Source organism: Podarcis vaucheri (assembly GCF_965113315.1).
Source record: "Podarcis vaucheri genome assembly, chromosome: 5".
Taxonomy (NCBI): domain Eukaryota; kingdom Metazoa; phylum Chordata; class Lepidosauria; order Squamata; family Lacertidae; genus Podarcis; species Podarcis vaucheri.
This window is the reverse complement of record NC_138763.1, coordinates 37,237,655-37,253,571: the sequence shown is the minus strand read 5'-3', so window position 1 is coordinate 37,253,571 and position 15,917 is coordinate 37,237,655. Positions and strand designations below refer to the sequence as shown.

The 15,917-nt window shown below is 40.4% G+C and overlaps 1 protein-coding gene across 7 annotated transcripts in view; it reads left to right on the top strand.

The window, feature by feature from the left end:
* Positions 1-173: 173 nt before the first annotated feature.
* ANKMY1 (ankyrin repeat and MYND domain containing 1) overlaps positions 174-15,917 on the top strand; it is a 38,159-nt gene continuing 22,415 nt past the window's right edge. For 2 of the 7 annotated variants that reach the window (XM_082221726.1, XM_082221725.1), the window contains exons 1-8: positions 174-1,049; positions 2,909-3,035; positions 7,533-7,848; positions 9,512-9,658; positions 11,352-11,821; positions 13,058-13,274; positions 13,585-13,749; positions 14,629-15,017. In XM_082221726.1, the coding sequence (XP_082077852.1) occupies positions 2,932-3,035; positions 7,533-7,848; positions 9,512-9,658; positions 11,352-11,821; positions 13,058-13,274; positions 13,585-13,749; positions 14,629-15,017 (1,808 nt within the window). In that variant the 5' untranslated portion in view covers positions 174-1,049; positions 2,909-2,931. Of the gene's footprint in view, positions 1,050-2,908; positions 3,238-5,622; positions 5,743-7,532; positions 7,849-8,414; positions 8,518-9,511; positions 9,659-11,351; positions 11,822-13,057; positions 13,275-13,584; positions 13,750-14,628; positions 15,018-15,917 lie in introns of those variants that run through there. The other 5 variants (XM_082221729.1, XM_082221727.1, XM_082221728.1 and 2 more) reach the window with 4 other exon arrangements.

Here is a 15,917-nt window from a genome sequence, read left to right as displayed (position 1 = left end):
AAATTAACTTTATAAACAAAACATGTCTTTGTTTTTAGTCAAAGAAAAAAAGTCGCGAGACGTTTTCGTCTTGCGAAGCAAGCCCATAGGGGAAATTCGTCTTGCGAGGCAAATCGCGAACGGAAAAAACTTTCGTCTAGCGAGTTTTTTGTATTGCGAGGCATTCGTCTTGCGGGGCACCACTGTACTTTAAAAACAGGTTTTGGATACTGAGAAGCTTTAATTCTGGAAGTTACAAAAGTGTGTAATTATTTTATTTTTCATTTAGTTGTAAAATGTGGTGCTTTGTTGCAGGCAAAGCCTTACAAAAGCCTTGCTGGACCAACCCATGTACTGTAGTCTTTGTTATTGCCACAGAATATATCTATCTTTCAGGTATATGAAGAAGTCATGTAATAGGTTTAAAGTACTGTATATCTTTTTGCATATTTGTATCAAATGTTGCATGTATTTAAGAGTGCTTCCTTATAGTCCTAGTTACTTTTAAGATCCATTTAATGTATGTAAATTCTTAATTGTGGGAAAACACACAGTGCTGATATACTTCTGTATGAATTATGAGACCTTATATCTGGTCATTAAATTAATCCCTGCCTTCCAATTCCTGCCTCTAAGGTTTTACTGTAGACATGTAAAAAACACTGGTGAGATAAATTTATCAATTTTCACATCCCCCGTGATAACTAGGATGCTGGGGCAGTATGCTGCATTCATGAAGTATGTGATGTGTTTGCCACCACACCATAAATACATCTGCAAATATGAAATAGTTAAAAATCCAGAGATGCAGTATGTCCAGAACCACCTACCCAAATCAATCTTCTTTAGTCTTTAGCACTCACCAAAATCCCATTTCTCTACAGCATTTCATATTGTCATCTGAGAAACTATGGAATAATCTAGTACCATGGAAACATACTCCTTGATTCTGTAAATAATAGCTCCAACTGCCATTGTGAAGTCATGTTCTGTAGATTCTGTCAAGTATCTCTCTCTTGCACATACACACACATTAAAAACAAGACTGAGCCTCTATCCAAGAAACACAGGTTAGTGCACGAGTTCCTAAAGTTAATGTTGTTCAAGCTTGCCAGATCAGGAATCTATCTTTAATCCCTATCCATCCCACAAATGCATGGCTTTAAATAGTGATTTTTTTCCAAATGGCACATTTGGATCCTTCTTGTTTTTTAGGGCACATTTCATGGTATTATTTATCTGCGAGAACCACAGGGTATAAAACTTGTCTGAAAGGAAACCTTCTCATACAAGCACAGAAAGGACTCCCAGACACCCAAGCATTGGTACATTTTATGGTAAAATAATTTGGGCCAGCATTATCCTACAAACTTCTGTACCAAATGTAGACTTTTGGTATGTCTTGCCAGTATTCATGCATGGGGAAAAGAAGTCATATTCAGACCATTTGGTCCTTCAGCACAACATAGTGCAAGGGATCAAGTGTGATTTGATTCATTTATTTGGCATCTTATATACTGCTTTTCAACCACTGGTCTCAAAGCAGGTTAGAAAAATAAAATCCTGATGCAATTATGGCAATAATAATAAACATTATACAAAGACAGATTAATTCAAGAGGGTTGACAATAGAACAGGATCCAATCATGAATGTTTCTGGCCGCTTAACCTGGACATCAGATGGATGCTCGGATCTAGAAGTACTCTTACGCTCTGAAGCTGATCTTTGGGAGAAGTCCATCCAACACTCCAAAGGAATTTTATTTATCTGACCACTGATACTGATTGAGAGGACCAAAATTCATAACAATTCCAACTATATAATGACTCAGATGTGTGAGTTGACATTTGCAGCTTTAAAGACACACATGCTTCTTTAAAGAGGATACATGCGGAACACTCTTTCAAGTGAGATTAACAGGCCATAATATCCCCACAAGTCTGTAAACTGGCCTTGTTAACTGTTGTTTTACACAATGACTAACTGGGCTGTGCAAATCTGTGGTGCTGATTTCTACTATTGTGATTTATGGTCATATTGGGCTTTTGTTTAAAGGTGCTTTACATATTGGTACTGCACATTCTTTAATTTATACATTTGTGTTTATTCCCTTGTGTGGAACCTCCTCCCTGAAATGTGGCATATAAATGTATTCAGTTAAGTACATTAATTTAAAATAATCATATATGAATGAGACAATTCAGAATTCTCCATGTATTCCTATGGCTGTTTGGAAGGAACCAATGCATTACAATTACCATTGTCTGCTATTTTAGTAGATGCTGAGTGATTTACTGCTTTATATGACAGCATTTGTATATCACTTAATCATAAAACCCTTTATGTGTTTTAAATAAAATGCCATAGCCCTGGGGGGGGGGGTTGTTATTGGTTATTAGTTACTGGAGAGAGCATTCCACAAGTGGGAAGCCACTACAGAAAAGACCATTCTTATCTTGCTACCCTCTGGACCTCTCACAGAGAAGGCTCACAGAGAAGGGCCTCAGAAGATAATTTTTTGCAGGGTCTGGATTGGTTAATATGGGGGACGGGGAGAGGAGATCCTTGAGGTAGAAAGTGCTTGGCAAAAAGAGAGAGAGAAAGAAACAAGACTCTGGCAATCCCATCTGCCATTTCACACAATGTGTTTTGACTATATGTGATTTTGGCTTTAGGAGCGATCCCCAGAATGCAACCCCAGAGGGCTTATCCAGATGTTACTTTACTCTCTTGTCAAATGAGGGCTGGGAGAGCATTGCACAAAAGAAGTACAAAGGGATTTTTTGCAATGGTCAATAGGCACACTAAGCATACTTATTTCCAAGTAAGTCACTTTGAAATCAGTGGAACTCCCAAATGTGAGTTTAGGGTTAGATGACCTCAGTTTGGTAAATTAACATTAGTGACGCTTTCTGCTCATGATTCCAGAGTGAACAAAGAGGAAGTAGGAGATGGCATCCCAAGAGAAGACAAAGGGGAAGATGAAACTGAAAATGAGGCAGAATCTGCACTTGGTTATGATGATGATGAAGAAGAAACTGAACACTGATATTGAGTAAGGGCAAGGACCAAGCCATTTTAAAGGAGAGGCTTTTCTCCGCTTTGAATAACAGCAGAACTCATAACCGTTCAAATTATATAATGACTCAGAGATGTGCGAGTTGACATTTACAGCTTTAAAGACAAACATGCTTCTTTAAAAAGGATATGTGTGGAATTCTCTTTCAAGTGAGATTGGACAGGCCGTATCCCTACAAGTCCGTAAGCAGCTCTTTTAAATGAAATTGTTAACTGTTGTTTTACATAATGACTAACCAGGCTGTAGAAATTTGTGGTTCTGATTTCTACTATTTTATTGTGATTTGTGGTCATGCTGGGCTTTTGTTTAAAGGTGCTGAATAATTTTCTGTTACTGATTGCTTTATAGAGTTTTAAATTATCTGTTTATATATTGCTACTGCATATTCTTTAACTGAGATACAGCTGAATGCATTAAAAAAGTCCTCAACCTGTTAGGGGCCAGGAGCAAATTTAGAAATCTGTCATGGGCACCACAAAATATCCATTTAACAGAATAAATACTGGTGACCTTTGAACACACATCCAATCTCCAAAAAATAGGCAAAATATCCAAGACTCCTCAAAGTAAATAAAACACTAACAAAAAAGCAGGAACACCTCCCTCCAAAATAAGCAATGTCTCCAACAAACAACCCCACCAAAACAAAAATTTGATAGGGGTCTTGGCAGATACTGAGGTCAAGGAAGAGGTGGGGCAACTCTGGGTAAACCAAGGGTTCTTTGGCAGTTTGCATAGTGATTTGTAAGCTTGTTCACAAATGGCCATTGGAATGGGCTTTAATTTTGCATCCTGACTTGCAAACATCAGAATATAGCTATGCAAGTAGCTTGCCATCTGTGACCATTTGGAAACAACCAGTGCATTCTGATGCCTCTTCTGTATCATTTGTTTTCACACATCCACAATCAGCTGAAGCATTTTCCACCTTTGATTGGCACTTCCAAGTTGGTTACTGTGATATCCCATTTTCATATACTGGCTGGACTGAAAGTTGGGAAATAGTTATTTGTATTCCAGTGCAGAAGGTGTAAATACCTGGGGGGGGGGGGAGAACCAGCAGCTTCAGGAAATGGCTGCAGGAAGATCTGAACAGCCTTGTTGTCACTATCCTTTTTGAACAAAAAACAGAAAGACAGGATGACTTGCCTATAGATGTATGTCACAGTACAGAAACCGCCTGGCAAGGTAGCTCACACAGCCTATTAGAGAGTAACAATAACATGACAAGGCTCAAATGCAATATGATGATAGCCAGCATCACAGGCAATATATCTGAATACCAGTTGCTTGGAAATCACAAGTGGCGAGCTTGCCATTACATTACTCAGTCCTGCATGTGGACTTCTCAACAGCATCTGGCTGGCCGTTGTGAGAACACAAGGCTGGACTAGACTGGCCTTTGGCCTGATCTAGAGTATGGCTCTTCTTAGGTTATCAAGCAGTTACAAATGATGGCAAGCAGGAACTCCTTACATCAAGGATCAACTATCTAAAGGGGCCATATCCATTTGACTTGGGCTTTTTATGCCAAGGATTCAGAGAATGAGTTCTCTATTAGTAGACATCTTCAGTGCTTTCTTCTTGGGGGACACAGGGGTTTGTATACCCCTAAACATTTTGTGAACCTAATGGGAGAAGAAACTACAAATTTAAAATTTTTTAGTTTCTTCTCTAGTATGCTGAATAGTCACTTCCGTTGCTACCGCCGATGACAGTCTTTTGCCCATTTACTGTATTTATTTTCCCTGATTTGAACTATAAAATGGTGATTTTCTTGAGTCAAAATGAGAGTACCCCTAAACATTTATTTATTTTTTTAGGGGGGGGAGCACTGGGTATCTGAAGAAGTGTGCATACACATGAAAGCTCATACCAATGACAAACTTAATTGGTCTCTAAGGTGCTACTGGAAGGAATTTTTTAATTTTGTTCCGACTGGGCATCTTTGTTATTGCTGCTGCATAAAAGAAAAAGATGCACCCAATATTTTCAAATTTCAGGCATTACATACCATTGTGAACCAACAAGCGTGACTGAATGTAGATTAATTTTCTAAATTTGCTAAAGGTGCTAAATTTTCTAATTTGCTAAAGGTGACACCTGATCACCAAAGAGCGGTGAAAGCAACGAAGAGGCACACACGTGCCTGCCATCCTTCATTGCATAGAATAAATATTTTTATTCTTCTTTTGCTCACTATTGTCAGAAACAGGGGATATAGGAATATAGTACCAAAGAAGGCTTTCCTCCAGGGAAAGGAAACAGGGCGAATTGACGTGGGGTGGTGCTGGTGAGAGGGCAGGGACGTCACGTGACAATTCAACACCTGGGCAGGAAAGTCACCGTCCTCAGGGACCAAAAGCCCCGCGGCAGTTGGGCCCAAGGAGGCCGCACTTGCGCCTGCGCCAACCCCCTCGCCTCGGTTTCTATGGGAACAGGGAGGCGGCGCTGCCCAAACGGGAGAGAGGGGTTGGCGGGAGTCGGTCGGCACCTGCGTAGCGGACCAGACGCGCGTCGCCTTTTCCGTTGAGGGGCAGCCGCTCACCGGCCACCGGGTGGTCTATTACGTTGCGCCCTCGGCTCTTCTGCGGATCCGGCGGGTTAAGCCAGAGCTAGAGCCTCCTCTCTCTGGGCGTCCAGGCCGAATGGAGGCTGCCGGGGGCGCCGCTGCGGCTCCTGGGTGGGTGCCCTGGCCGCCTTCGGGGGCTTCTCATAGCCGGGACTTCTGCTTGCTTGGAGGGTGGGTGGGTGGGTTGGGGTGGGGGGCAAAGAGGTTTCTTGTCCTCGGGAGACCTCTGGCGGAAGCCCAGGCGCGTCACAATCCCCCCCCCCCCGCGTGGCTGCAGGTGTGCACGCGTGGGGAAAGTTACGTGTGAACGGTGGAGCGGGGCTGCGTGTGCGAAGGCATAAAAGGACACGCGGCCATTCTGGCACGTGGTGGGTGGGCGCATATAGATGGGTGAAAAGTGGTGGAATTTGTGAGGGTTTCTTCTTCTCTCCTACCTTGGTGTGTTTTTATTGTTTTGCTTTTAATTGTAAGCATTTAAAAATGACGCAAGTTATTGCTTTTAGCTTTCGTTAACCACTTTAGGAAAACCAAACATGAGCTTACTGTTGGGAGAGAATACCACATAAAAACGTAATGTGGATGGACAGGAGCAAAGGGCATATAGGTTCCCAATGCTTTTTCCCCCTAAAAAAATGTTTAGGGGTACTTTCATTTTGACTCAAGAAAATCACCATTTTATAGTTCAGATCAGGAAAAATAAATACAGTAAATTGACAAAAGTACAAAGATTCAAAAATGTTTAGGGGTGTGCGTACCCCTGCATCCCCCCCCCCAGAAAAAAGCACTGTGTGTACCATTTGGCCATATCTGTGTTTACATAGAATCAAAGAATTCTAGAGTTGGAAGTAACCACAAGGATCATCTAGATTCTAGTTAATCCCCTGCAATGCAGGAATCAAGAGTGGCTGGGGAAACTCAGCCTGATGGGCGAGGTATAAATAAAATAATAGTAATAATAATGAATAATTAATGTGGGGCTCAAACCCACAACCCTGAGATTAAGAGTCTCATGCTCTACCAACTGAGCGAGTATTTAAAGCTAGCAGCTTGGTGGGTGCCATAAAGTACATTGATTTACGATGGTTGCTTCCCACAGTGCATAAAATGTGTCCTCAGTGTTTGTTTAGAGTCAGAATCAGGAGCATACTAATGTTGCCTATGGCAGATGAAGAATGCACCTGTGCAAGGGGTACTGAAAAGTTTTATTCAGAACTACCCCTGAGGCTTGAAGTGTGATGCTTAATGTACTGTAAACTTTTAAAAAATCTTGTGACAGGTAAAACCAAAATCACTGGAGTGTGGTGTGCCATATACAAGCACATTGATTTATCTGTCTATCGTAATTAACAGGTTTCTCTGGCAGCCCCGGCCAATCTCTTTAGGGGAACATATTGCAGATAGATGGGGTGTGGGGCGGAGAATGTTTGTGTTTGTTTCTCTGTATGGGAAATACTTGACATATTTTACGTGATTTAAGTGCCATGAAATAGTGAAGGTGGTATCGGTATGGGGAATTTTCTTCTGTGGGGTGAACTCTCTTATGTACCACTTGAGTTTGATGGGTGGCAAAGGGCAGACATGATCTTTCTATAGAGTCAGGCATCTAGATATAGTCACTAGATTCTGCATTAAGTGCTGGCTCTTTTCATTTGGTTGCTGGGGTATGGCTGTTTGTATTAAACATTCTCGTAGATATGTAAAGGTAAAGGCACCCCTAACCATTAGGTCCAGTCGTGACCGACTCTGGGGTTGCGGCGCTCATCTCACTTTATTGGCCGAAGGAGCCGGCATACAGCTTCCGGGTCATGTGGCCAGCATGACGAAGCCGCTTCTAGCGAACCAGAGCAGTGTCCTCAGTTTGGTAATTTAACATTGGCGACTCTTTCTAATAATGATTTCAGAGTGAAACCAAAAAAAAAGAGAAGACGTGGCATGTCAAGGGATGTTGAAGTGGAAGATGAAACTGAGCTTGAGCCAGAATCTGCACTTGATTATGATGGTGATGAAGAAGAGGAAGAAGAGGAGGAGGAAGAAGAGGCTGAAGATTATGAGGAAGAAAGCGAACCGCAATATTTATATTGCGAAGAAGACATGAACAACAACAAGTTTGAAACTAAAGTTGGTGTACAAGAGTGGCCTGATGGTTCTCGCTATAGAGGAGAATTTGCATTGGATCTAAAACTTGGGTATGGAGAATTTGCGTGGGACAATGGTGAGGTAAACCGGCTTAATATTAAAATGTTGCAATGTATGTTCTTGCATCTAAAAACGTTGCTATTCTTATATATAATGACGATAATAAACAAAACTAGCCAAGGTAAGTTTTTATATTGGAATCCTATCTGTTTAATGTTTGTTTAATAGCATGATATAGGCATGTTTACGTAGATGTAAATCCCATTAGTTTATGCAAGCCTTATTCTGTTTTCCTGGATGTAAGCCTCATTGGAATCAATAGGATTTATTTCTAAATAGACAAGGTTAGGATTGCAGCCTAAAACATGCATGCACCTTGAAAGGCAGTGTGACTTCTTTTCCATAGGAAATAACAGCTTTAATAAAATCTTAATGTCTTGTTTATTACTAAAACTTGATATTAGGTGCAACTGCAGTCTATAGTCTAACATTTTAACTGTGGTTCGCAAAATGTACTATTGGAAGCAGGCTTAGTCGTGTTAGTTTCAAGTCTAAACGGTAAATGTTGAATAAATAAGATACATAGTTCGACCAGCATCTAATGCCAAGCTATGCACAGTTTGAAGATGGTTATAATTTCTTCTCAGTCTCCTCTTTTCCAGGCTAAACATACCCAGTTCCCTCTACTGTTCCTCATAAGGCTTGGTTTCCAGACCCTTTCTAATGTATTTAGATGCAGTTATCATTTTTGTGAGTAATTCATGTTTGTTTAATTAAAATACTGTATGTACTGTCACAAGGCAGCACAGAAAGCACAAGTGGAAGATAGTTATTTTTTAAAAAATACAAGTCATTCTCCTGGCTTCCAGATGACTTAGCTGCTACAGTGGTTTGTTCTTGCTGCTACTTGCAACCACAAGAGTATAGCTATGGAATACAGTAGGTCCACATCTTACACGGGGGTTACGTTCCAGGGATCATGCCTACAGCCAAAATTGTGTATTGTCAAAACCCACTGGGATCAGTGGCAGATGCCAGTTCCAAAGTCATTTTTCCTGGAACCCTACCTCCTTTCTGCCCCCTTCCTATTTATTTATTTATTTATTTATTTAGCCATACGTGTAAAGCTGAATACGCACAAGTTAAATGTGTGCAAGTTGCGGTCTTCGTATAGTCACAAATGTGTAGATTAGTAAATAGTTCAGGTCTGCTGCTTTCAAATAAAATGTCATGTGTTCTGTTTATTCCTTTTGTTAAGTAGATCACTATGACTTCCTTGTTTACACTCAGTAATGCTTGCTACGGCAAAATTTAATAAGTATATCTCTGTCATAGTTGAGTGTATACTCTTACCCAGTTTTTCTGATTTGAAATGAAAGTAATTCACCCTAATAAATCTGATACTAATGAAATTTTCCAAGACTGTAAATCCTGGATTGAACAGTGATACTAACTTTGTTTGAACTTTTATCCTCCATATATTCCATTTTTATTAAATGTTGCAATTCTCAATATGTTTCTGTGCAGTCATTTCCTCAGGATGAAGCCAAGTGGAATAATCCTCCCTGACTTGGAAATGAATGCTACCATGCCTAAACTGTATTGAAAATATTAGTTAAATCCTTCTTTTATTTCTTTCCATAATATTCTTCATGAGAGTGCTGTGATACATACTTGCAGTCGGTTGTAACTGGCCACCGTACTTCACCTGCTCTCCCCTAACTTTCTTTCTGTTTTATTGCAGAGATATGTGGGGCAGTTTTATAAAGATCACCGTCATGGCAAAGGGGTTTACTTCTGGCCTGATGGCTCCAAATTTATAGGGTCATTTTATCTTAGCCGTAAAGAAGGCTACGGTGTCATGGAATTTAATGATGGAAGAAAATTTCAGGTAATAAAAAGTATTTCTAATTATTATAGTGCTGTTTGATAGGTATGATGTGAAGTTCAAGTAATTGCAGAAAACTTCTATGTTTGAATGTTTCAGAGTTAGTACAAATTTGATAATGAATTAGAAAATGAAAGCATCTCAAAGCTAGTTAGTGTCCTGTGCGCCACAAAAAAAGCAACGTATGACATATTGCTTCTATCTGAGAACTGTAATCAGTTTGGTTTTTTTTAAAGATATTTTTATTAGTTTTACAAAATTTTTTAAGACAGTTCTAACATATAGAAAGACATACAAACATGTATAATTTCATAAACAAATTTTCATAAACTTCGTTCCTCAGACTTCCCCATACCTCCCCTTTCTGCATCCCAATGCCCAAAGTTTTTCAGCAACTTCTAATGATTCTGTCAAAGGTATGTCTTACTAGCATTTCTTGTTAAATCTGTTATTATCTCGCTGTAACCCTTTCATTCTAAAAACCTTGACATCTTAACATTCATTAAGTTTATAATAGTCCCTAAGGTAAATTTAAAATTTCTTCCATTCTTCTTCTGCCGTCTCTTTCCCCTGATCACGGATTCTGCCAGTCATCTCCACCAGTGTCATATAGTCCATCACTTTCATCTGCCATTCTTCCAGAGTGGGTAGATCTTGTGTCTTCCAATACTTTGCGATGAGTATTCTTGCTGCTGTCGTAGCAGAGAACTGTAATCAGTTTGCACAGAATTTAGAAAATGTGTAAGGAAGTGATAGATACCAGGTAATAGCAGCTGGATAAGGTGTGGATTTTGCAAACTTTTGTGTATAAAAGCAAACTAAAATGGAAAAGTATATTTCAAAAAGCGCTCTGAAGCAGTTTACTAAGGAGATCCCCCCCCCCCATGCATACTTAAGGGGTCTATGCCAGATGTACCTAGATAGAGGAGCGGATGTAGAATTTCAGCTCTTGGAATTCACTAAAAAAATCTGGTGCTTGAATTCTGATTAAAGTGTGTGTTTATAACTGTTACTATACTCTTATTATATAATATATATAATCCCTTTAATATTTTTTAGTATAAAGCAATACAGTGGTGCCTCGCAAGACGAAATTAATTCGTTCCGCGAGTCTTTTCGTCTTGCGATGTTTTTCGTCTTGCGAAGCACGGTCCGTTGCAACTGCGCCTCTTCAAGCGGCTTTAGGAAAAAAGCGAACAAACTCGCAAGACGTTTTTGTCTTGCGAAGCAAGCCCATAGGGAAAATCGTCTAGCGAAGCAACGCAAAAACCGAAAAACCCTTTCGTCTAGCGAGTTTTCCGTCTTGCGAGGCATTCGTCTTGCGGGGCACCACTGTATATGTCTAATAAATCAAATAACACAAGATTGCATGAAACTTGCGGGCAAAGGGAAGTATACAAATTTAATAAGCAATAATAATGATGATGTAAAATCAGCTACAGTCTTAATTTCTGCATCTTTTTCATGGATCCTACCTTTTTTGTTTCAAGCATTGCTTTTCAGAAAAATTCAGTGCTAATAATAAGAGTAATCTAAATCCTGCTGGTAAAAGAATGGGTAAGAATGTTTTTAGGCACTTGACAGGATCATGCCGCTAATTGTTTTTGGTGAGATTATTGCAAGTTGAATTAAACTGTGTGAATTCTGTTTGTGGTTCTCTCTTGCATATTCTGTTCTCGTTTTTTCCTGCCGAAAGGGGCTTTACAAGGGTGATGAGCGGTTTGGACCAGGAATTGAAACCCATCCAGATGATAGTCAAGACATTGGATTGTGGCATCGAAATCATATAATTAAACTATGTACGGAAATACCTGGATATTTCACTCTTGCGGATTTCCCAGAACTTAGTGTCTATTTTGATGCTGAGACCAGCAGAGAGTATATTTCAGAGGATACACATACGTTTTGGGATCTGAATGAGGAGAAGGACCCATTTTTCTACCACTACAAGCGTCTTCTTTTAGATGATGATAGCTACACATTGCCTGAAAACCTGTACATATACTCAATTGATGCGGATAATCTTCCTCATACTAAGACCTTCCTGAAAGACTTTGATTGCCAGTATTTTAAGGAAAAGAAACGGTTGGCTTATGAAAAACTATGGCCTATAACCAATATAACCCCTTTCTTGGTCAGGATGCAGAAACACATCTATAGATATAGGTAAGTGGTAACGTGAAAAAAAGACTAGATGATAGCCATACATTTGATGGTGCTGCTGAAGTCCCATTGCTTCCTGCTGTTTCTTCTTTTCAACTGGATGCAGTTCAGCTTGTGTGACTTTTTAAAATTTATACCACTTTTGCTGTAGTCATGTCAATCGTTGCTGAATTGCAACGAAGCCCCAACACATGCCAAAAGGTCCATGCACATTCATTGTTGCATTCATTTCCTTTCCCTTGTTATTATTGGTGGCACTGCTTGTTGGGCACTACTAGTTTTTTAGGAGTGTGGGAGTTGGTTGGGGTGGCCTTGAGCCAATCTGGTCTCCCTTTTATCAAACCTTTCTCTTCCATCCCCTAATAGTCCTTTTACCATTTCCTTGGGGGCGGGGGATTGAAAGGAGGGACATGGAAAGAGACATGTGCAAGTTGGAAATCACTGGAACAACAACAACAACAACAAATTTTATTATTTTTACCCCACCCATCTGGCTGGCTTTTCCCAGCCACTCTAGGTGGCTTACAGTGCATATAAAAATGGTAAAACATCAGACATTAAAAATTTCCTGATACAGGGCTGCCTTCAGATGTCTTCTAAAAGTCAGATAGTTGTTTATTTCCTTGACATCTGATGGGAGGGTCTTCCACTGGGCAGGTGTCACTACCGAGAAGGCCCTCTGCATGGAATTCATGGTCTTTGTGTGGTGTGACCCTGCTTCTCTTTATCAAACTGCCTGAGGAGCTGTTGCAAGAAGGGAGGAGCAGAAGCCTAGCTACTGCAGGGAGGGTTAGCCTGTGCCGGGGACATGCCACTTCAGACTAAACATGGATGCTTACATGACTGATTGCTTTTCATATAAGACAAAAAAAGCCCTCCACATAGTTTTCTGTCATATTGGGGAGAAGGCTAAATTGAAAACCCTCCTACTTGTCTAATAATAGTCACAACAGCAACCTAGTTTTGTATACAGAGGGAATATTTTTGTAAGGGAGAGCATTCGGTCCTACAATACCTCACCACACATGCACATATATTTGCGGTCTGAGGTAGTACAGCCAAGATACAGGTTTATGACCTCAGTGAGAAGCTAGGCCAGTGATATGTATACACAGGTGAGGAAAGGGAAAATGTCCATCCCATCACTTCAAATAGTTTTTTGGAAGGTCAGAACTGATGAGAATAGAAATACTTAAATGGTCTATCTAGCTTTTTCATTTTTTGTTTGTTCATTTTTAGGCATTACCAGAAGGACGTGGACTGGGATGTTAATTTCATTTTGGAAGGCTACCGGAATGGCTTTGGAGAGAAAGGTCCCAAAGAGCTTGCTGGTGAAGAGCTGATTAAGAAGGCAGCCGAAGGAAACTTTAATAGAGTTGATGAGATTCTGATGCACAACCTGGCCCCCCCAGATATAGCAGATGTACATGGATATACTGCCCTTGCTGCTGCTGCTGTGAGACTCCATATCTTACTATGTTATACTCTGTTAAGGCAAAATAGGCTTGGTTTTATTTTGTCTTCCATGCTGTGACATAATTCCTCTTTTTAAATGTACCGTAATAGCTATGAGTAGCAGTTGTGAATCTGAATAGAAAGTTAAGGGAAAATCCCCAATTTGGGAATATGAAACCTTACCTGTAGTATATATTTACCTCCAACAAACCCACAATGTCAAACTCAATTTTTTCAAAGTAAAAATAAGTAGGCTTCTGAAAATTGTATTAATTCTGTATGAAAATAACCTAAATAGTTTTCTTGTGCAGATGAATTACCATGATGACATCATCAACCTTCTTCTTGATAATGGGGCTGATGTGAATAAATGTAGTGATGAAGGATTATCAGCTCTTTCTATGTGTGTTATTCATTATTTCCCAGAAGAATCATTTCAGCCCAACATTGCTGAAAGGAACTTCTCTCGAAGAGAGGTCAGTCCATCATAAATCTGTAAGTCTGAAATACGGTTCAGTGAAATGCCTAATAGTTTCTTCTTCTTTTATAGTTGATCCAAATTAATTTCATTTACTAGAAATAACCTAACTACTCTCTCAAAGCTGCAAGGCAGAACGGCCTGAAGCCTTCTTTGCACTGCAGTCCAGAGATGATGAGGTGGAGTGAAATGAATTGCTCCAGGGTTGTGATCTTAAAGAAGATGTTGGGTCATGATGTGATAACTTGTATGGCATTGTGCTTCAGAGTAGTCTATTGTAATGTGTACTATGTAGGGTTGCTCATGAAGAGGATTCAACTACAACCAATACACATTTTGAAGTCCTGACATTTATTAACAATGATAAAAAATAAGGTTTGAAATCTCTCTTATTGGACATTTTGCCCCTCCTGTCTGTTGTGTGTATAGGAGCAAACTCATTTGTATCTGTGAAAGAGTTGAATAGCAGTCCTTGCCACTTGTCCCTTACAAGTAGCCATTCATAATGAAGTGAGTCTAAACTCTAAAACATAGTCCAAAGGCATGTAATGCAGCAGACTTGCTGAAGTTAGACAGTTCTGAGTAGAGCTGGAGCATTTGTATACTACTTTGAATTTCATGGAAGAAAGTTGATGTATAAATGAAACTAATAAGATATATGTTGTGTATTTGACAAATTCTTTCTGTAAAATTCTTTAGAAGAGTAACATACGTCAACTTTTTCGCTGTTTTCTTTGACAACCTAATGGTATGGATTTGTCTGTCTGTCTGTGTATGTTAACAATGCAGTTTTTTATGTTGGGGTGCAGCAATCTGGTTTTGGAAATAATATCCCCCCCTGCTTTTTTTGTTTTTGTTTTTGTTTTGCTTGATATAGGCGATGGAAGAAATGCAAGAAGAAATATCTCCAGGATCTATGCCATTTTCGCAGTCGGAGTCCTCTCAACCATCTCAGCCGAGTACAGAATTGAAAGGATCCTCTTCTGCCAGCCCTGCATCACCAGAAGCACTGCCGAGCTCTGCCGAAAAGTCAGAACGTGGCACATATGCTAAGTCATCTGAGGAATCGGAGAACAGCGCTGTAGAAAAGAGCTCTGAGACGAATTGTGGCATTTACAACTTCAAGATTCAGGTTTCGGCAGAAGCCATGCAGCGCGGTGCAGCTGCTCTTAGTGAGCACATGTTAAAAGTGCCATACTTCGCTGACTGCGAAGGGCTCGTTCAGCAGGAAGGCACTCTGGGAAGAATGGCAGCATCAATAACAGAGTAAGTGACTATAGAAGAACACAGGGCAGCCTGCTGAAGCCAATGACCACACTAATATTGGCGCTAGGATGGTCTCAGTTGGGCTCTGCTCAGTATGGATAGCTTCTGTGTATACCTTCCGTGATTTTGCAGTGAAGAGTTTATCTGAAGGAAGGTTGGAAGGCATCATATGGTACCTCTGAAAAATGATCTGAAATGGTGCAGTTTGCTTGCTGCATTGGTATTGAGTGATGGCATACAATGGTTCCTTGGTTTACGAACTTAATCCATTCCGGAAGTCCGTTCTTAAACCAAAGCGTTCTTAAACCAACGCACACTTTCCCATAGAAAGTAATGCAAAATGGATTAATCCGTTCCAGACTTTTAAAAACAACCCCTAAAACAGCAATTTAACATGAATTTTACTATCTAACAAGATCATTGATCCATAAAATGAAAGCAATAGACCAGGCTGCAATCTGTTACCCAGTGTAAAGTGGGCCACAGGAAAGCAGAAAACACAAAGCAAAACACAAGAAAGGCCGGGCTGGGATTCCAAAAGGTTTGCTCCTCGCGCTTCTTGCAGTTTCTTGGCTGGGAGGGAAAATGGGTGAAGCTGGCGGCGGCGAGATAATCAAATTGGGAGGGTTTTTGTAGGCAAGGCATGCATCTCCCAGCGGCTTCAGCATGCTTTATGCAAACACCCTCCCTCCAAAAAACCACCACCACCAAACCCCCAACACCTTAAACCTCTACCCGGGAAAGCGATAGCTAAGCAGCAGGCGAAAGTAGAAACTGGCACAAAGCCCATCCTGGAGGAGGCAGCCCCAATTCAAAGCGGCTCCGGATTGCATTTGTATAAAATCAGGATGGGGGGGGGTGAGGAGGAAAGCACGGAGAGGGGATCCCAGCAGAATGGAC